The 20812-nt window shown below is 42.7% G+C and overlaps 1 protein-coding gene across 2 annotated transcripts; it reads left to right on the top strand.

Annotated features, from left to right (window-relative positions):
• The first annotated feature begins 1327 nt into the window (after positions 1–1327).
• Positions 1328–15540, top strand: LOC113159226 (nuclear factor NF-kappa-B p100 subunit-like). Of its 2 annotated transcripts, none has more exons than XM_026355811.1 (23): positions 1328–1377; positions 2425–2464; positions 4079–4151; positions 5722–5762; positions 7565–7663; positions 7942–8093; positions 8648–8757; positions 8847–9005; positions 9574–9678; positions 10094–10182; positions 10524–10662; positions 11017–11139; positions 11380–11601; positions 11693–11834; positions 11926–12040; positions 12184–12391; positions 12523–12692; positions 13067–13169; positions 13363–13547; positions 13778–13859; positions 13952–14121; positions 14226–14337; positions 14636–15540. In XM_026355811.1, the coding sequence occupies exons 2-23, from the start codon at positions 2426–2428 to the stop codon at positions 14704–14706; spliced, it is 2709 nt and encodes a 902-aa protein (XP_026211596.1). In that variant the 5' UTR covers positions 1328–1377; position 2425; the 3' UTR covers positions 14707–15540. The 2 variants fall into 2 exon arrangements, with proteins under 2 accessions (XP_026211596.1, XP_026211597.1); XM_026355812.1 differs by lacking the exon at positions 1328–1377 and adding an exon at positions 2191–2346.
• Positions 15541–20812: the final 5272 nt, after the last annotated feature.

Below are 20812 nucleotides of genomic sequence, written 5' to 3'. Positions count from 1 at the left end.
TTGAACAACGTTTAAATCTACAGAGCCTCTATTTGTACTACACACATGCGACATGTATGCGCTGTTAGACATCACTCAGTCTCCATCTCTCACTGCAGGTGGAGGCTGCAGAAGCTGCAGAAATCCTGTATCTGTGGGTGATTCTGTTCTGTTCTGTGGTTGCTGTGTTGAATTCCTCCACTTTATTGGCTCAAATGTTTAGAAACGTTAAAAGTCATAAAAGTTAACGTCTGCTAAAACTGTGAAGATACAGGACAAACACCAAGCACCTGCACCATGTTTAGATTCAGTTTAGTTCCACAGCCCTGCTATATAATCCCCCCTGTGGCACATTTAGATGTGTTCCTAATAATCTCTGAACGCCTCATGTACGTACATAAGGAGCAAAACTCTGATTAAAATGCAGCACAAGCTTTAACTGTGACCTCGTTGATGGACACATAACTGAATCTATACATTCATCAGCTTCATTAAGACAAGTGTCCGTAGAGAAGATCTGTTCTCCTCCAACATACGTGTTAACACGTGGCTCACACGTCTGAACCATATTATAAAGGATGTTTCTCCTTCAACATACGTGGGAGAGTCTCCCAGGAGAAAGTTCCCCACTGGACAGTGTCTAGGAGACGGAGAAGCTTCACCTTTCTGTTTGTTCACACAAGTAGCATTTTCAAAGTAGCTGACATCCTGCTTTTAGTACTTTTTAAATATTTGTACGAAGCCTCAGCTTTTATTTGAAATGATCCTTTGATATTCAGAGTCTGATGTTAGATTTATTCTTTACTGTACTTCTACGTTCACTACATACTTCAGTACCTGCACAGTGTGTACTAGGATTATGGTACATAAACCAAATGAAGGTTTACATAGATCTCTATCAACGTTGGGTCTTGTCCTCGAAGGAACTTTGCTGTTTTGGGGAAATTTTAAGCCGAGAAGGACGTTAAGATGAAGAAATATCAGTCGGGGCAATAAAAACGTGACCTGTTTCAGAGAAACAGAAAAGTGAAATCACCTCACTGGATTTTTGCCGACTTCGGTGTACACAGAAATACCCCAAGCACAAACTTCCCCCTTGGGTTTTCTCTCCTCTGACTGCCTTACACGTATTACTGTACCTGCTGTGGGTTTATGTTAATGGAAGTTATCTCTGCTGCAATATGATTGGCTGTCTTCACTAGGGGGTTGTCCCAGTGCCGCTACATGCTTGAAGTGTAGAGGACACGGTTTAGATTACACGCAAGTCAGATTCTACTGCAATGCATGTTGTAAGCTGAAGGGTGACAGGAAGTCAAACTGACAAACCAAAAACCACCAAAAAGACAAAGAGCAAAGAGGAAGAAAAGAGAAGCTGGAGGTCTGAATATGAAACGTCAGGTCAGTGTTTGTCTGCTGGCTTTTATTCAAATACAGTTTTGTTTCTTGGTTGTTACTTGTTGCTACTCGAATTTTATCCAACAGTATAGTTTCACAGTTGAGTAATTAGTTATTTAGTTGATAACATGTCAGAAATAATCCAGATGACTGTGAACATTTACTCACTACCTTGTGGAAACTAAAGAAATATCACATAGGCTGAAGACACATTGATTTATATAACTGCATCATCAGGTGGCTACCAGCTGCAATTGATTAACAGTTGATTATTACCCCCTCACCTGAGTTAATTGATAAACTGAACTTCCAGTGGTCGATGGCTACGAACACACTCCTGTATGCTGGTGTCCTATTTGTGGACAGAAAGCAACTTTAACACACTTCTTGTTGATTGTCTATCTGCTGGTAACCTGTAGTCGTTTTCTATTTTTTGATTCTGCTTTGTTTTAGTAGCAACCTCTAGTGGTCTGGGTGAAATAAAGGACTTCTTAAATCCCTCTCTCTTTCTTTAGTCTCTCTCTCTCCCCCCTCCCTCCCTCTCAGTCTTCCTTCACACTGTATGCGGGTCCTGTTTCTGTCTTTGTGATCTGGTTCTTAAAGACAAAACTGTTTCCTGCTTCCCTTCATTGGAAACTTATTTCTGCAGCACTGACGTCAACATGTAGTCCAGCCCCCTCCCCAGCACTGGTTTGGGATTCTGGGGGTTTTCCTCAGCTCAGCCACTTCCAGGAAGTGACTGAAAACAGAGCGAAGGGGAGGGGGTAGAACGACACAGAGACACAGTGTGAGAGAGAGAAGAGATGGGTAGGATTAAAGAAACGCAGCAGAGCAGCACAGACGGAGGATTTGATCTGAAAGTGAAACCTGTACATTTCTGTTTATGTGTTGTTTGCTCCTTCATCGTCGCCGTTCTCTCTGTGTTGGGAATTTCAGCAGTGACAGACGGGGTGGGGGGTTACGGTGACTCAGGTCAGAAATATTTCCTACTCGCACACGGTGGGCTGTCCTGACTGAGCGTCTGATCATTTGTGTGTGTCTGTTCTGCAGGATGACTGAGACTCAGTTCCTCAACGTCTACGAAAATGATGTGAGTTGAACTTTTTCATTTATATTTGTTACAGTTTCTCTGGACTGTTCATCACAATTAATTAATTAATTAGTTGAAGACAGTGGTGGAAAATAACCAAGGACAATGAAGTCTTTTACTACAGTATTTACATTTCATACCACTTTAACATGTGCGTTTTCTCTGCATTATCTGAAGCTTTAGTTCTTTAACAGATGCAGCTTGTTACATAATCTGAATCTAATGAAACTAATAATATCTGATTATGTTTTCTTCTGGTTGAAGCATCTGTCAGAACATGAAGGGTTCATGTCTTAGTCATTGTCTTAGTGAAGTACTTGTACTTTAGCTGTAAAAGTACATCTGTTTTCTCCATCATATGTGACCTAAACATATAAATGTCCCTAACCATACAGACAGCTGGTGATACAGGTACAGGTTAAAACCAATCACCCAGATGTTACTACTTAAACAACTTAAACTAGAAATAGCATTAAAAAGTTCTGACGTGCAAAATGTGGAAACCTGAAGTCGCTACTTATTGCCGCCCTCTCCTCTGCCGGCTGTAAATCTTCCACTTGTGAGCAAAAACAGAGAAACGGTTCTGCTAAATGTCAGAAACGTCCTACAGTGAAGAAAAGTGAAAGTGAAAGTGAAAAGCTGTTTGCTTCTACAACAAGATAATGATCCAAAGCAGCTGGACACACAACCTAAACCCCACCTCAGTCTCTCTGACCTGAACGTCACTGAAAATCTGTGAGGATCTTAAACATGCTGCAAGGCAACCTACACATCAGAACCTGAAGTGCTCAGACTGGGAGCTGGGCTTTACATTATTTGCTGTTAATAATAAGTTCAGTAACGTTTTATCAAAGCTGCAGAGGTTCAGTTTACTTATTGCACAAAAAAACTATTCACCGAAATCAAACAATATTGACTATATATCAAAAATTCTACATCTGTAACAATTCAAGTGACATCAGATAAGTAGCAAATCACAATTTGTATGATATTGTAATATATCAGAGGTGAAAACCCTTGTAGAAACTGAAATTAGAAGCAAATTTAAATTAATAAAGATTTAGAATTTGTCATTTTAGTCTAAAGCTCACAAAGCTTTTGGAAACAAAACAACAGACAACATTTAGAAGACTAATAAAGTTTAGAACCTATACTAGTCAACTTGAGATGTCAGATTCCCCTAATTTAAATTCAACTACAGGTAATTACACACAAGATCTGAACCTGTTTGACCTTTATTTGAGCCTCTAAATTATAATAATTGTATTTTCCATTTACAGATGAATATGCTGTGTACAGAAACGTACAAATGCAATTGACGTATGTGTGACTAACACTGTGACTGTGATGCACTTTTTGATCTTGAGTTCAGTTTAATAACCACTTCCTTCACACTATTAAACAATCAACTGATCAAAGACATTAGATTAATTTTAAATCTCACACCAGTCCATGTTTGGAGTTTTTATGATCTCATTGTGAGACATGCTGTTTATGAGTCAGTCACCAGAGGACAAACTCATGAATAAAGATATGATATGTGTTTAAAGATATGTTATATTAATGATTCACAAACTGATGTCGAAAACATTATTTTTCCTCTTCTTCCTTCAGCTGAATTTGATGTCTCCGTTTGACTACATTCCTCCTGTGGACATAAAGACTGAACCCTACATTCCTGAGACAGGTACGCAGACAGGTGTCATCACAGTGACTGCAGTATTATATATGTTGAATTTTGTGCTGTTACACAGTCTGGCTTAAAAGATGATGAACCCCGCTCTCCTTAAGTTAAATAAGGATTCAGTGATAACGACCCTTCATACCCCCCCCCCCCCACACACACACTTTCCCCTCCTACTTTCAACCAAGACTCAAATCAAACACTGAAACTTTCTATATCACAGGAAGAAATTTCTGAACTACTGCTTCGTCTCACAAACCTCTGTGGAGCACAGTGTGATTAAAACTGATTCTACAATCGTTGTTGAGCAGAGGCAGTTTTCGTTTGTAGTGAGGTACATTTTTAGCTCCTGTTATTTTCCAAGAAATTAAATCTAAACTACAAGAAAATAACATCGCACAATCCACACGAGAGTCCAGCTTGTCACAGAAAAGGACAGGTTCAGTTTTTGAAAGAGGCTGCTGTGGTAAATAATCCTGTCTTTTAAGTACTTTTGTCAAAAGCTGCTTTCAACGTACATGATGGGAGAGAACAAAATATTCAAATCTTCCAAAGTTGCAGCTTTTTTAGTGCAATGTTTTCTGTGTTAATGTCATTCACTGCAAGTCAACGGTTAAAGAGAAGACATTTTATACAAAAGCTGTAAGTTTGGATCATCTCTACTCGATTCCACTTTAAAAGCACCGTGCATTTTGGCCTCTAACACATTCACTGTCAGGGCTTCAGGACGAGGTTGGGACGAGTTAGAACTGGAAGAATGATAACAGCAAGAAAAACCTGTTTGTGTTCAAATGGCCACCTGACTTTTTAAGACAGCCTAGAAACACTGTGAACTTACATTTAGTCATTTATCAGACACTTTTATCCAAAGCGACTTACAAGGTACAAGGCAAAGGCAGGTTAAGCTTAAGGAGGTCTTGTCTAAGGACCCCTACTGGAGGTAGGCTGCAGCAGGCATTTGGTCTCCCACATGAAGGGCGGCGATCTTGCCACTATGCTATCCAGCTGCACGCTGCTCCATCCTCAGTACTGTCCCACAAAGAACACCTATTACAAACCTTATATGATTTGATTTGATTTGTTTTATCTTTCTTACAAACAGAACCTTGTGCCAAAACCTGGTTAATGTTCCTTGTTAGTTTGTTAGCTTCTAAAGCTCAGGGGTGTCCTGATACCTGTGATTTCAACGTATTTTCAACGTATCTTTTCCACAATCTTCTATTAATACCTGGAAACAAGGACAGAATAATTTCAAACCCCTATACAAGGAAAACATCAACATTTATAGGACTTTTTCAATAATAGTGCTCTCTCAGTATTCAAGGAACCCAATTCTGAATTTTCCAATAATCTCCTGTTACAAGAAATGGAAACATTGGAAGAAACAGCTGCAATTTCAGGTGTTACTCACAGGGAAAACACCTCCTTCTACCTTTTTACATCATGTTAAAACTCCTGTAGCTGATGAAATTGTGAAAATGGTTGGTGAAATTTAACAGATACTGTGAATTTTACGCAGTTACAGTAACAGTTTCTGTTCTTGTAATTAATTAAACATTAATTTGTGTTTCAGCTCATGGCCCATACATTCAAATTATTGAGGAACCCAAACAGGTGAGACTAGTATTTTCTTATTACTTATTTCAACTAAAAATTTAATTCCAACAAAGCTTTGGTAAAATTACTGGGGAGAAAACTATTTTTAATTTTTTAAGGTTGGTGTCCCAGATGGATCAAGATAAGGTCCCTTGTAATTTAATCTACAGCTAAATAGATTGTGTGGATGGCCTTCTGTGCTTTCCAGTTCTTATTGGAACTGGACTGAGACCAGAGATCAGTTTAAAAAAACTAATGAAACAGACAGACAAACCAGATTCACCCTCAAAATATCTGTAAGGTATCCCACAAGGAACAATATTGGGTCCGCTGCAACATTCTATCCATTAATTGATTCACAAGTTAGCATTTAAATGTCTTTCTCTTGGAGTTTATGCTGATGACACTTGTATTCTACCAAACCTACAGAAAGTCACAGCATGAAATCAGCATGATCCTCCAGACCCATAGAATTCACAGCTAAACCAAATGTCACAGGAAGTTGAACCTTTGATGCTGCTACTTTAATCCAAACTAGACAGCTAATAGACACAGTATAGCATTATAAATTTAGCTAGTCATCCTACAAAACTTGAAAATTACTAACATAAAAGCACAGAAATAAAATACACATTATATTGATATAATGAGAAGTACAATTCTGTACTATTCTGATATAAAAGCATTGTGCAGTTGAAATATTACAAATATAATCTGAACCAAGGTGCAGGTTTGTTGGGCAACAGGTCTGTTTACTTGAATACATTAACAGTCAGTGGTGATTCCCCTCGTTCAGTGATCCACATGTACTGTAACAGTCACTTCCTTTAATCCTGGGTTTTCCCAACAGTCATTTAACAACATGGGACTGAGCTGATGAGCCTGCAGGATGTCAGGGAGTTTTTGCTACTGTTGAAAGTCACGTGGCCACTGTGACGAACACAGAGAGTCCTCTGACTGTCTGTAGGCAAATCAGTCAGTTCTGGTATGAAAAGAAATGAAGAACCATGATTATGCAATGAATGGCTGTACAAACCAGAAACAGTGCTTACGCTGACCTCCAACTGTCATTCCGCTCAGTTTGATAGTGAAACTTTATACAAGATGTTTACTGCCTTAAATACGTGACCTATAATTCTAGTTAACCAGTTTTAACAGGTATGAGAAATTATGTAATAATGTGAATTGGCTGAATGAAATAAATAAAACCACAATATCATGACAAAGGAGACATAAAAAATCCACAACAAGTGGAGTCAAATGATGATTGTCTTCATCAGCTCATTTGATTTTTAAACCTTTTAGTCAGTGTGAAAAATAAAATGAAAACCTTCAGTCAAGGCTTAGATCTGAGGAAGATCCACAAAAACCTTGTAAACAGTAATAAATGATCAGTAAATGGACCCCACCCTCCGTCAAAGAGACTTTTAAATGACTAGTATGAGTTGGAGTTTAAAGTGAAATGTTTAGTTTGAACGTATTTAAGATATTACACAGAAAAAAGAAGAAATTCTCACATTTATATAATCTGATATAAATATTACTGTACAGGTTTGTGAAGTCCTGTATGCAGCATTATTAAACTGCATAAATGTGAAGCTGACATGCAGCTGCAGGACTAACAGAGACCGGTCTACTGTGGATCCATGATTAAGAAGAGAACTTGTCTTTACTGCAGCAGCAGTATTTGTGGATAAAAACCAAACGCAGAGCTTCGGCTTTGTTCACTAAAGCTTGACTGACAGTTATCTATTGGACTAACTCAGCACATTGACACACACAGACGCTGTTAACCATCAACTGTGTGTCTGTGTTCCCAGAGGGGCTTTCGTTTCCGTTATGAGTGTGAGGGTCCGTCCCACGGTGGGCTCCCAGGGGCTTCCAGCGAAAAGAACAGGAGAACCTACCCGACCGTGAAGGTGGGTACATCAACAGCTTAACAACCTGCTTCATCCAACATCAGCTACAGACGCCCTGCACGATTTACAGCATGGACAGAGTCTGTCAGAGGAACAAGTAGAATAAATTTACAGAGAAAAAACCTTTTTAATCAAACTCTGAGCTGAAGAGGAGGCTGAGTTTTTACTGTCTTCAGGTCACAGGGTGTTTGAATATAAGCTGTATCACGTTAAACTGAGCTTCAGGTCTCTGTTGTAGAATGGATGCAGAATTGAATGTGTGTGTCTGTCTCTCTCAGATTAACAACTACGTCGGCCACGCCCGGGTGGAGGTCCAGCTGGTGACCCACACTGATCCTCCTCGTGTTCACGCTCACAGTCTGGTGGGACGTCACTGCACAGAGAAAGGCATCTGCACGGTCGACGTCGGCCCCAACGACCTCACAGCCTCGTCAGTATCCAATCACAGCACTGCACCCTTACCTGAGCCTGACATGCCAAACAGCAGCAGAGCTTCAATCATCAGATAGAAAACAAAGAGTGACTGAGTCCTGGAAAGTTTTCATGATTTTATCCTTTGTCACGTGTCCCAGTTCTGAAGAACTGCGAGAGAAAGGGGAAGTCAGACTTTTCTTTTTAAATTCAGGTTCCAGGCAAACGTTAGGTCACCTATTAAACAAACACAATGCGCATCAACACAAGTAACTCACATTCCCAAACGCACTTGTCTAAAGAAGTGAGACATGACACTGTGGGCAACTCGCAAACTCAGGCTCAGCTGAAAATGTGCAGCAAATACATACAGATCATGTTTTATAGGTTATTTATTTATAATATTTGAGTAAAGTAAATCTGTAATGTCCCTAAATCAATGAATGTTTAACTAGTCAACTAAAGCTTGTTTTTTAATATAATGTGTGAAAACATTTGATGTTAGTTAATAAAGGAGAATTTGATGGTGTGCAGCTGATAAAGCAGTAACAGGGTTACTTTTATTTCCTGCAGGTTCAGCAACCTGGGCATCCTACATGTGACCAAGAAAGGCGTCGGGGAGATTTTGAACAGGAGGCTGAGAGATGAGAAGCTGAGACAGACATTCAGACAGTCCCTGACAGGTAAACACACCTGAACCACCGCACGCTGATGTAAACTCACCCGTTGGAGGCTTCAGGTGTCTGACGCTCTGCTCTCTTTGGCTCTGTAGACGCTGAGGAACAGGCCTGTTCGAAGGAGGCCAAGGAGCTGGGGAAGGTGATGGACCTGAACATCGTCAGGTTACAGTTCACTGCCTACCTGCAGGACAGCAACGGCGGATTCACCAGAGCGCTGAAACCTGTCGTCTCCAACCCAATCTATGACAGCAGTGAGTCCAAACCTCCAGACCTCTGACTTTTTACTGATGAACAGCAGCACTGAGCACATGAAACCTTTTGATCCTTTATTAATAACAACACTTAGTTTAAATGGATCAAAACTGTGGCTTCAACGGGATCAGAACATGATCTGCAACAAGTTTCTAAAACTGGTTTTCAGTGCATGAAGATTATGTTCAAATAGATGAATCTATCAAACATTCTGTTTTAAACAAATGGAATGAAGTAGTTTGTAACTGTTAGTCATTTCAATTATCAGTTAGTTAAGGTCATGTTGACGTCTTCAAATGTCTTGTTGTTGTGGAGAAGTCAAATTACTCGTGTGACAAAGAAACGCTAGAAACTAGAACTGAGTGATCATTTGTCTCCAACAGACTTTAGTGCAGCTGTTTTGATACAAAACACTAATGTACAAAAACAGCAGGAATAATATAAAATATGTCGACATAACAAAGTTAGATACAAGAAGGTTTTGGTTTATTCAGGAGTTTTGTCCAGTAAATGACAGACTGATGCACAGGGACGATGATGATGACGAGGTTTGTGTTTTTCCTGCAGAGTCACCGAACGCCTCCAACCTGAAAATCTCTCGTATGGATAAGACGTGTGGCTCGGTGCTTGGAGGAGACGAGATCTTCCTGCTGTGCGACAAAGTCCAGAAAGGTAAAACAGGGAAAGGCAGCGAGCTGACGAGATGTGAAATAGTTTCTGTTTAATAATAGTAGGTCTCAGCAATACAATGTGTGCTGTGGTAGAAAGTAACCAAGTACATTTACAGGGTTAGAGGTACTCTAATATTTAGTGCTCCTGCTAAAGGTTAAGGTAGAAATGTATGAAACGGAAAATAAAATAATCAAGTCCATTTTTACCAGCTGCATGTTAAAGTCATTAATACGTCATTAATGATGATGATGGAACAATATAACAAACATTATTCTGCACTTGTCTAGTACTTTTTCCAGATGTTTGACAGGACAGAAATAGAAAAGTAACTCGTTTAAGGTTTATTTTTCTTCTCCAGTTTGATGACTGTAATTAGAAGAAGTATCCCATCATGCCTCTGTGCTGCACATTACAGATGACATCGAGATCCGTTTTTACGAGGAGGATGACGAGGGTGGCTGGGAGGCGTTCGGTGACTTCTCCCCTACAGATGTTCACAAACAGGTACAATGTGTTTGTGTTGTTCATCTGGGCAAATCCGTGTGTGCATGAGCCACAAACACACACACTGTGTTACATCAGGGAACTAATAGATGTTTTTGAAACCACAACAAACAGAATAACAGGCAGAACGGTGGAGAGAGCAGTAGCAGCTTCTCTTTTATCTGAGCTGAAACGGGGAATTCCTTCAAACTGTCTGCACGCGCTCATACTCACCGTTACAGCTTCAATCTTCCAACTCAGATATTTTAACACATTCCGGGACACACAAAACATCTGCATCACAGCAGCACAAAGAGGAATTCATCTCAAATATTTCTTTGTCCTGGTTATTCTGTCCCCAGTACGCCATCGTGTTCAAAACGCCGCCGTATCACAGTGCGGAGATCGAGAGACCCGTCACCGTCTTCCTGCAGCTGAAGAGGAAGAAGGCCGGCGACTGCAGCGACCCAAAACAGTTCACCTATATACCACAGGTCCCAGGTCAGTGTCTGTGCCGGGAAATGTTAAGAATTAAAGAAACCTGCGGAACAAACGCTCTTCTTGCACTTCATGAGCTTCTGTGTGTACTGTAAATCCCCAGGAAGTGGGAAGATGCATATTTTTGGGGTTTCCCTCAGTGGAAAATGTTGGCATGCACTTGGTTTCAGAACTCACTTCGAGCACAGTGCTCACCCCGACGTTCATTATGCAGCAGAATTTAAAAAAATGCAGGACAGACAGAGGGGAAGGTGACACGTCTCTGAAACAGGCTTCTGTCTCCCACTTCTACGTTTGTCACCTTTAAATTCTTGGTTTCCCCTCCTCTTCTCATTGCCCTCTCCTGCTTTCTTTCAGACAAAGAGGAGGTGCTGAGGAAGAAGCAGAAGCCACTGCCTCACTATGAACACTGGAGGGGAGGAGGAGGAGGAAGAAGTGGAGGAGCTGGGGGTTTTGGAGGAGCAGCTGGAGGAGGAGGAGGTGAGGAGTTGGCATTAAAGGCATCAAGAGCAGCACGGAGTGGGGATTTCCCCACACAAGCACTTATTAATATCACACACTGAATATGAACTCCCAGAGTTCACTGCTGCTAAAAGAATAAAACACAAAGAAAATCATCATAAGAAAAAATGATGAAATTGACAAATCAAATTTTGTCTGGGATCAGCCTTTAATCCAACGTGTGCAGCTGCTCACTGGGGGAACTGTTTCCAACTGCAGGCTTCCAGTTCAACCAGCAGATGAATGGAGGAGGAGGACCAGGAGGAGTTTTCTTCACAGGAGGTTTTACAACCTTTGGAGGAGGGGGTGGAGCTCAGATGTCACAGTGCACACCTCAGACATTTGTTAGCCAGCGACAGACAGAAGGAAGGACAGAAGGACGACCACAGCAGACAGGAGGACAGAGCGGGTCGCCACTTCAACAGCATCTGTTGCAGATGGGTAAGACGGTCTCTTCTTGTTCTTTGCTGACCATGTGACCCTGTCTGTTTGTCAGGTCACTAATATTTGGTCGGCTCTTGTCTGTTTCCAGCTGTAGCCCTGCACAGCAGAGCCTCTCAGAACGCCCGACAGACCGCCTCCGCCCTTCTGCAGTACTGCAGCACCGGGGATGTACGGGTCCTTCTGGCCATCCAGAGACACCTCTGTGGGGTCCAGGATAGCAACGGGGACACGTGAGTTTTTCACTGCAGTGCAGACAGGCGAGGTCACTTACAGAGTTACAGGTTGTCTGGTGGTTTGACGCTGAGCATTTTGTTTTCTCAGTCCTTTACACCTGGCCATCATCCATCAGCAGACAGATGTGATGCAGCAGCTGATCCACACTCTGCTCAGCAGCCAGCAGCAAAACATCCTGAACACAGCCAACCACCTCAGACAGGTAGAGCGAGACGGCTCAGCCACAGCTCATGAACTAGTTTCTACTTAACTCATCTGTCAGCTTTCAGTCATCCAGCTACGTCACCATGGAACAAGTAGCAACCTGGTGCCCGCTAACTTCTCCACCTCCTCTGGTTGCTGCAGACTCCTCTCCACCTGGCGGTGATCACTCGACAGGTGAAGGCGGTGGAGATGTTACTCAGCGCGGGGGCCGACCCTAGTCTGCTGGACAAAGATGGCCGCACCCCTCTCCACCTGGCGGCGTTGGCCGGAGACAACTCCATGCTCCGCTACCTGCTGGCTCACCTGAACGAGTGCCACGGCCACTTGATCAACAGCCCCGACTACCACGGTGAGCGAGGAACAGAGTCGGACGTGTTGATTATCTGATGATAAGAAATGAGTCATGAAATGAGGCTACTGGACCTCCTCCTACGTTCAAACATCGTTTTTTAAAGGTACCCGTGTTTCTGTCTCCTGCAGGTCTTAACCCGCTCCACCTGGCAGTGAGGAGGGACGGCGAGCGCACCCTCCGCCTGCTGGTGGAGGGCGGAGCCAACGTCGACGCAGCTGAGCAGAAGAGCGGGAACACAGCTCTGCACCTGGCCGTCCGGGAAAGCTTGTTCAAAGTGGCGTGCACACTCATCACAGAGGTACGATACAGAAGCAGAGACTAAAGGTACCGATGTGAGGTACTTGTACTCACAGTAATTTCCAGGGGGGAAAACTACGACTTTTACTAAATCTGAATCAGCAAAATGAGAAATGAAACTGTTAAAATCTAAAATTCTTTTTGACATTTTGATGATGATTATTTTATCAGTCGGAACAAACTGTCATACTGTAACAGGTACTTTTACTTTTATAATAAATATTAGTACTTTTACTCAAGTAAACATTTCCACCACTGTTAAATACAAGTACAAATATCAGGGTGGAGCCAATGGAGGCTCTGAGACTCACGTCAGTAGCTTCAGCGTTAACGTCAGTTAACATCAGTCAACGTCTCCGTTTGTGTCGTTCGCAGCTGAAAGCCGACGTTAACGCCGTCACGTTTGGAGGGAACACGCCGCTCCACCTGGCTGCCAGTCTGGGCTCCCCGAGTCTCTGCTCCATGCTAATCGCTGCAGGTCAGACTGAGACTTTCCAGGGACAGTTTGTTTTGGACAAATGGACTTTTTAACATGTTTTAATTTAAGAAAGTCCGATTTTTAAAAAGGAACTAAAGCTGTGAAATCAATGTAGTGGAGTAAAACGTTGAAGGAGTTTTAATCTAGTGAAATAAACACTGCAGAAATGAACTGAATGAAACGTGTTTAACAGGCGCAGATAAGAACGTGGAGAACGACGAGCCGCTCTTCAGCAGCTCCTCCTCAGACGAAGAGCAGGACGGAGATGAACCGACCAGAGACGAGGTCAGAGAGACGGTGGCCACGGGCTCGCAGCCCCTCAACCCTCGCAAGAGACGAGCAGGACACACACCTCTGGACCTCGCCAAGTGCCTGAAGGTAACGAGCTCTCCCTTCAAAATAAAAGTACAGAACAGCGTCAACTTAAAGACAGACTGAAACTGCAGATTTCAGGCTGTCGTGGTTGAAGGTTTTTAAGTAGCAGCAGTGAAAACACTAAAGCAGGAAGTCAGGGCCTCATTCCCTCAACAGCTGTTTGAACCTTTAAACAAATAAAGGTCTGATTGAGATTTCTGTTTTAAAATTGTCTCCTCGACTACTCTCCTCAGGTGAGGAAACTCTTAAACTCCAGACGCAGGTCGAAGTCGAGTCGCCACAGCAGCAAAGAGGCGAATCGGAGCAGCAGCGAAGGTTCGTTTGATTAAGATGTTTCGTGTTTGATCTTCTCTCGGTGACGATTCCTTTCTAACACTGAACCAACCTGATGTCTGCTGATGTTGCAGAGGTGGAGGGCTCGGCACTGGACGAGGACACTCTATCCCGGCTGGTGGAGGTGCTGAGCGAAGGAGACGTTCCCTGGAAGAAGCTGGCCGAGAAGCTGGGGATGATGACGCTGACTCACCTGTACCAGGACAGTCCGGTGCCCTGCCAACACCTGCTGCAGCACTACAAGGTAACATCCTGCAGAGTAATCCTGGCATTTTAAATATGGGGGTTAGCAGGTGTACCTTACCTGTAACGTATCTGATGACGCGGTCCGTCTGTGTCTCTGTGCAGCTTGGTGGAGGCCCGGTCGAAGGTCTGGTGGAAGCGCTTCAGTCTCTCGGCCTGACAGAAGGAGTCCGACTACTGAGGAACGCTGAGCTACGAGCCGACAAACACAGCACAGGTAACACACACCTGACCACGAGAAAACCAGAAGAGATGAATGTTGCAGCCTTTTCATCTTCAGCTCGTCTCTCCATCAGCGGAGGACGACCATCGTCCTGCTTGTTTTCCAACATCCCCGTACTTACATGTTGTGATTGACTGAACGCACCTGAACCAGGTGACCAGCAGAGGGATCACAGGATAACAAGCAGGACAGTGGCTCCACATAAAGTTATGTTACTCAAAATGAACTCTGTTGGGACAAAATGTGAAACTGCAGCTTCACTCACCTTGTTTATGCTTTTCTGTCCAATCAGACGCCACGGTCGACAGCGGCTTCGGCAGTCAGCCGATGGAAGACGAGCAGCCGCCCGTGGCCAATGAGTGATAAGGAAGAAGTGACACCGGACCTCGGAGCAGCCTCATCAACATCATCTCATCCTCCAGGAACCAGGACTCTGTTGAACTGGACTGTGACAGAGCTGCAGCAGAGTGGGACTCTGTGGAGGACTGAGGACTGTACGTTTAGGACACGGTGTTGGTGGTTTCAGACCAACTGGTTCCTAGACACACGTTAACATCAGAGAACTCCAAGTTTAAAAAAAGAGGATTTGGGCAGAAAAGTTATTTTAAAAGGTTTTACAAACGAATTGAAACGTGTTTTTTAAATATTGTACAAAATCAGACAAACGGCTGTTTTAGGGTGAATTACTGCTTCATCAGGTTGTGTCCGAAACTGTTTTCTCCTTTTATGTCTTAAAATCTGTCCGTTTGGTTTGTTTTTCATTTCGACTTTGTAACATTTAAATTAATTTATATTTCATGTCCTTGTAATTATTTCTGTGGGTTGTTGGATGGACGATCAGGCATCTTTACATTTATCCAAACACCATTAAAACTCCTTGAATGTCCTTCGAACATAAACCACCCGAGGAAGATTTTTCAGTTGTGTGTTGAGTGTTTTGCAGAAGAACAAAAGAAGTAAATTGGTGTCATGTCTACAGCGTCACCTGTCGCAGTCCGACCAGTGAAACCATGAAAGCAGATTCACAGTTGTTCACTTCAGCGTCTCGGGTTCTTAGACCATGATACAAACTCTGTTGTCCACTCACAGGAAGTGGCACATCTTTGGAAGCTCATTCATTCCAGAAAAACATGTCAAATGTTATGACTGACAAAAAAATAGCTACTTGTTGTAAATAAAAAGTGTGTTTAAAATCAAGCTGTATTTAATACATTTATCTTACCCTGACAGTGTCGAGAAATGCTAAGTCCAAACTATGGCATGTGATGGTGATTTGAAAATTACACTGTATAAAATGTTTATGTCAACATTATACATTATGGAAATTATATATTGATATATTGTCAAGCTAAATATGTGCTACAGTGAGTTCAACAAATCTAGTCCAAATTATAAAATACATATAAATTATTACAATTTATTCAAATTCAATTATGGAAAATGTGTTTAAAGTCTAAATTGTGACTTTTGGGCAGAATAACAAAATGTCAAAATGACTGAAAGTCAATATGTTCAAATTTAACAAACTATCAAGCTGGTAAGTTGACAAAACATTTAACTAAGACTTGAAATGGAAAAAACACATTTCTTTTAAAGCGTCTATTTTATGATATGACTGTGGCTGTCAGGTCAAAATCCCAGGTACTAAATGTACAATAACTAAGACAACTAGGTCAAATTTACAAGTTATTAAAGTTAGATCAAACTAATAATGATGTTGTGTGTATGTGTGTGTGTGTGTGTATATATATATATATATATATATATATATATATATATATATATATATATATATATATATATATATATATATATACACACACACACACACACACACACACACACACACACACACAAATAGATTTGCCATTTATTAATTTGACTTATTTCTGTCACTGACTTTAGAAATTAATCTTCTTCTTCTTTCGTCTTTTCCCATCAGGGGTCGCCACAGCGAATCATCCTTTTCCACCTCACTCTATCATGAACATCTTCTACCCTAACACTAGCCAACCTCATGTCCTCTGTTAACACATCCATATATCTCCTCCTTGGTCGTCCTCTTGCCCTCCTGCCCTCCTGCCTGGCAGCTCCATCTCCAACATCCTTCTACCAATATACTCACTATCCCTCCTCTGAACATGTCCGAACCATCTCAGTCTGGCCTCTCTGACTTTGTCGCTAACACAGGCAACGTGAGCCGTCCCTCTGATGTACTCGTTCCTTATTCTGTCTAACCTGGTCACTCCTAAGGAGAACCTCAACATCTTCATCTCTGCTACCTCCATTTCAGCCTCTTGTCTCTGTCTCACTGCTACTGTCTCTAACCCATAGAGCAGAGCTGGTCTCACCACTGTCTTCTACACCTTTCCTTTGAGTCTTGCTGACACTCTTCTGTCACACAACACTCCTGACACTTTCCTCCACCCGCTCCAACCTGCCTGCACTCGCCTCTTCACCTCTTTTCCACACTCTCCATCACACTGAACTGTTGACTCTAAGTACTTAAACTCCTGCACCTTCTTCACCTCAGCCCCCTGTAACCTAACATTTCTACCTTGATCCCTCTTGTTCAGACACATGTATTCTGTCTTACTACGACTGACCTTCATGCCTCTTCTTTCCAGAGCAAACCTCCACCTTTCCAGCTGTTCCTCCACCTGCTCTCTACTCTCACTGCAAATCACAATATCATCCGCAAACATCATTGTCCAGGGAGATTCCTGTCTGACCTCATCTGTCAGCCTGTCCATCAGCATAGCAAACAAGAAGGGACTCAAAGCTGATCCTTGGTGTAGTCCCACCTCCACCTTGAACTCCTCTGTCTGACCTACAGCACATCTCACCACCGTCATACTTCTCTCATACATGTCCTGAACTAGTCTGACGTACTTCTCTGCCACTCCCGACGACCTCATACAGTACCACAGCTCCTCCCTCGGCACCCTGTCATACGCCTTCTCTAAATCTAAAAAGACACAATGCAGCTCCTTCTGACCATCTCTGTACTTTTCCATCAACATTCTCAAAGCAAAAATGGCATCAGTGGTGCTCTTACGGGGCATGAAACCATACTGCTGCTCACAAATCTCCACCTTCTTCCTAAGCCTGGCTTCCACTACTCTTTCCCACAGCTTCATTGTGTGGCTCATCAACTTTATTCCTCTAGTAGTTGCTGCAGTTCTGCGTGTCACCCTTGTTCTTAAAGATCGGAACCAGAACGCTTCTCCTCCATTCCTCAGGCATCTTCTCACTCTCTAGAATCCTATTGAACAAACTGGTTAGAAACTCCACTGCTGTCTCTCCTAAGCACTTCCACACCTCCACAGGTACGTCATCAGGACCAACAGCCTTTCCACTCTTCATCCTTTTCAGAGCCTTCCTAACCTCATCCTTTCCAATCTCTGCTATTTCCTGCTCCACAACATCCACATCTTCCTCCCTTCTTTCTCTGTCATTTTCCTCGTTCATCAGCTCCTCAAAATACTCCTTCCATCTTTTCTGCACACTCTCCTGGGTTGTTAGCACCTTTCCATCTCTGTCCTTAATCACCCTTATCTGTTGCACATCCTTCCCATCTCTATCTCTCTGTCTGACTAGCCTGTACAAGTCCTTCTCTCCTTCCTTTGTGTCTAACCTGTCATACAGCTCATCGTAAGCTTTCTGTTTGGCCTTTGCCACCTCCCTCTTCACTCTACGCTGCACTTCCTTGTACTCCTGTCTACTTTCCTCAGTCCTTTCTACATCCCACTTCCTTCTAGCTAACCTCTTCCTCTGGACGCATTCCTGTACTTCCTCATTCCACCACCAGATGGCCATTCCATTCCAGATGACACACCTAGCACCTTCCTACCTGTTTCCCTGATAATCTCTGCTGTAGTTTCCCAGTCATCTGGAAGCTCATCCTGACCACCCAGAACCTGTCTCAACTTCTGTCTGAATTCCTCACAAGTTTCTTCATTCTTTAGCTTCCACCACTTGGTCTTCTTTTCTGTCTTCCCTCTCTTCTTCTTCCTGACCTCCAGAGTCATCTTACACACCACCATGCGGTGCTGTCTGGCTACACTCTCTCCTACCACCACTTTACAGTCACTAACCTGTCTCAAATGACCTCGTCTACATAGGATGTAGTCCACCTGTGTACTCCTACCTCCACTTCTGTATGTCACTCTATGTTCCTCTCTCTTCTGGAAGTAAGTGTTGACTACAGCCATTTCCATCCTCTTAGCAAAGTCCACCACCATCTGTCCTTCCAGATTCCTTTCCTTCACACCAAACCTGCCCATCACCTCCTCATCACCTCTGTTGCCCTCACCAACATGCCCATTGAAGTCTGCTCCAACAACAACTCTCTCTCCTCTGGGGATACTCTCTATGACCTCATCAAACTCACTCCAGAGTCTCTCCTTCTCTTCTAACTCACAGCCAACCTGTGGCGCATACCCACTGACTACATTCACCATCACCCCTTCAATTTCTAGCTTTAGGCTCATCACCCTGTCTGAGACTCTTTTCACCTCTAGAACACTGTTTACAAACTCCCCCTTCAGGATCACTCCTACCCCGTTTCTCTTCCTATCCACACCATGGTAGAACAGTTTGTATCCTCCTCCGATACTACGTGCCTTGCTGCCCTTCCACCTTGTCTCCTGCACACACAGAACATCTACCTTCCTTCTCTCCATCATGTCTGCCAGCTCTCTGCCTTTCCCTGTCATTGTACCAACGTTAAGAGTCCCTATTCTCAAACCTATGCTCCTGCCTTTCCCCTTCTCTCTCTGACCACGAACTCTTCTGCCTCCCCTCTTTCTTCGACCAACAGTAGTCAAATTTCCACCGACACCCTGTAGGTTAACAGCATCGGTGGCGGTCGTTGTTAACCCGGGCCTCGACCGATCCGGTATGAAAGTCTTGTGGATGATTCGCATGGTTATTTTGGCAATTTTTACGCCGGATGCCCTTCCTGACGCAACCCTCTCTATTTATCCGGGCTTGGGACCGGCACAGAAATCACTGGCTTGCAACCCCTGTGGCTAGATTGACTTTAGAAATTAATACAATAAAATTAATACATTAATCAATTAAAAGCAGTTTCTTAAAATAAAACATCTAATCAGTCGGTAACGATGGTAACGCTGGTTCGATCTAACAAGTCTCATCTTACTTTTATTTTGACATTAAAATGTTGACAGACAGACGGTGGTTTTCTAACTTCCTGCTATTTTCATTGAGTCTCCAGCAGCTTCTACTGTAGTGGAGGCCGTGTCATTTTTACTTTACTAAGTGTTTTCATCAATTACAGAGTCACATGAAGCTTTTTGTGGAGACCTTTGGGATGTTTCATGTTGGTGTGCTGTGCCTTTTTTTCTCCACACATAGTGTTGTGTGTTTTTTCCAAACAAATCAGGTTTGTTTTCATCTGTCCACAGAATATTTTGCCAGTAGTGCTGTGGAACATCCAGATGCTCTTTTGCAAACTTCAAACATGCTGCAATATTTTTTTTGGACAGCAATGGCTTCCTCCGTGGTGTTCTCCATTTTTGTTTGATGTTTTCCTTATTGTAGACGTGTCAGCAAAAGTGTTAGCATGTGCCAGAGATTTCTGTAAGTCTTTAGCTGACACTCTAGGATTCTTCTTTACCTCATTCAGCATTCGGCGCTGTGCTCTTGCTGTCATCTTTTTAAATACCAGACATCCCAAGAATATTTCTACACTGAAACAGTTTTGTGAAGAGGAGTGGTCCAAAATTACTCCAGATCGTTGTGCAGGTCTGATCTGCAACTACAGGAAACGTTTGGTTGAGGTTATTGCTGCCAAAGAAGGGTCAACCAGTTAAGTCCATTAAGGTTCACATACTTTTTCCACCCTGCACTGTGAATGTTTACATGTTATGTTCAATAAAAACATGAAAACATATAATGTTTGTGTACTATTATTTTCAGCAGACTGTGTTTTTGTGTTGTTGTGAGTTAGATGAAGATCGGAGCACATTTTATGACTAATTCATGCAGAACTCCAAAAGGTTCACAAAGTTTTTCTTGCCACCGTAACAGATTTTTGGAATTCACATTTCATGTACAGCGTACATTAGAAGAGCAAAAGCAGCAACACTATTTTACCTTCAGCAACATTTTTGACCTCGCTCAGCAGGGTAGCACGATTCCCACTTAAACCTGGTAACAAAGCCAAAAATAATGTTCGGGTTACACAGTGCACTTCATGTTGAACTCACTAAGAAGTTGTAAATGAATTATTTAAGGTCGACTTCCAGATCAGATCGACTGGACATTTCAAATGTGTGACGTTAATCTGCCACAGTTCTTTAAGACCAGTGTTTTGGGCATATCTCATCCCACGGGAAGTCTTCCACAAGCTGGCCAATCAGAACAGTGTGGGCGGGGCAGAGGGGGCGGGGTTGTTGCATTAAAACATTAAAACATGTGTTCGTGTTTTCTTTAATCTTAGTGG

Source organism: Anabas testudineus, chromosome 15, assembly GCF_900324465.2.
Source record: "Anabas testudineus chromosome 15, fAnaTes1.2, whole genome shotgun sequence".
Classification (NCBI taxonomy): Eukaryota; Metazoa; Chordata; class Actinopteri; order Anabantiformes; family Anabantidae; genus Anabas; species Anabas testudineus.
This window is presented reverse-complemented; position numbering and strand designations above follow the sequence as displayed.

Coding starts and splice junctions, on each gene's coding strand:
- LOC113159226 (XM_026355811.1), top strand. CDS start 2,426: ATGACTGAGACTCAGTTCCTCAACGTCTACGAAAATGAT. Junction 9,006..9,573: donor CAACCCAATCTATGACAGCA/GTGAGTCCAAAC, acceptor TTTTTCCTGCAG/AGTCACCGAACGCCTCCAAC. Junction 11,835..11,925: donor CAGGATAGCAACGGGGACAC/GTGAGTTTTTCA, acceptor TTGTTTTCTCAG/TCCTTTACACCTGGCCATCA.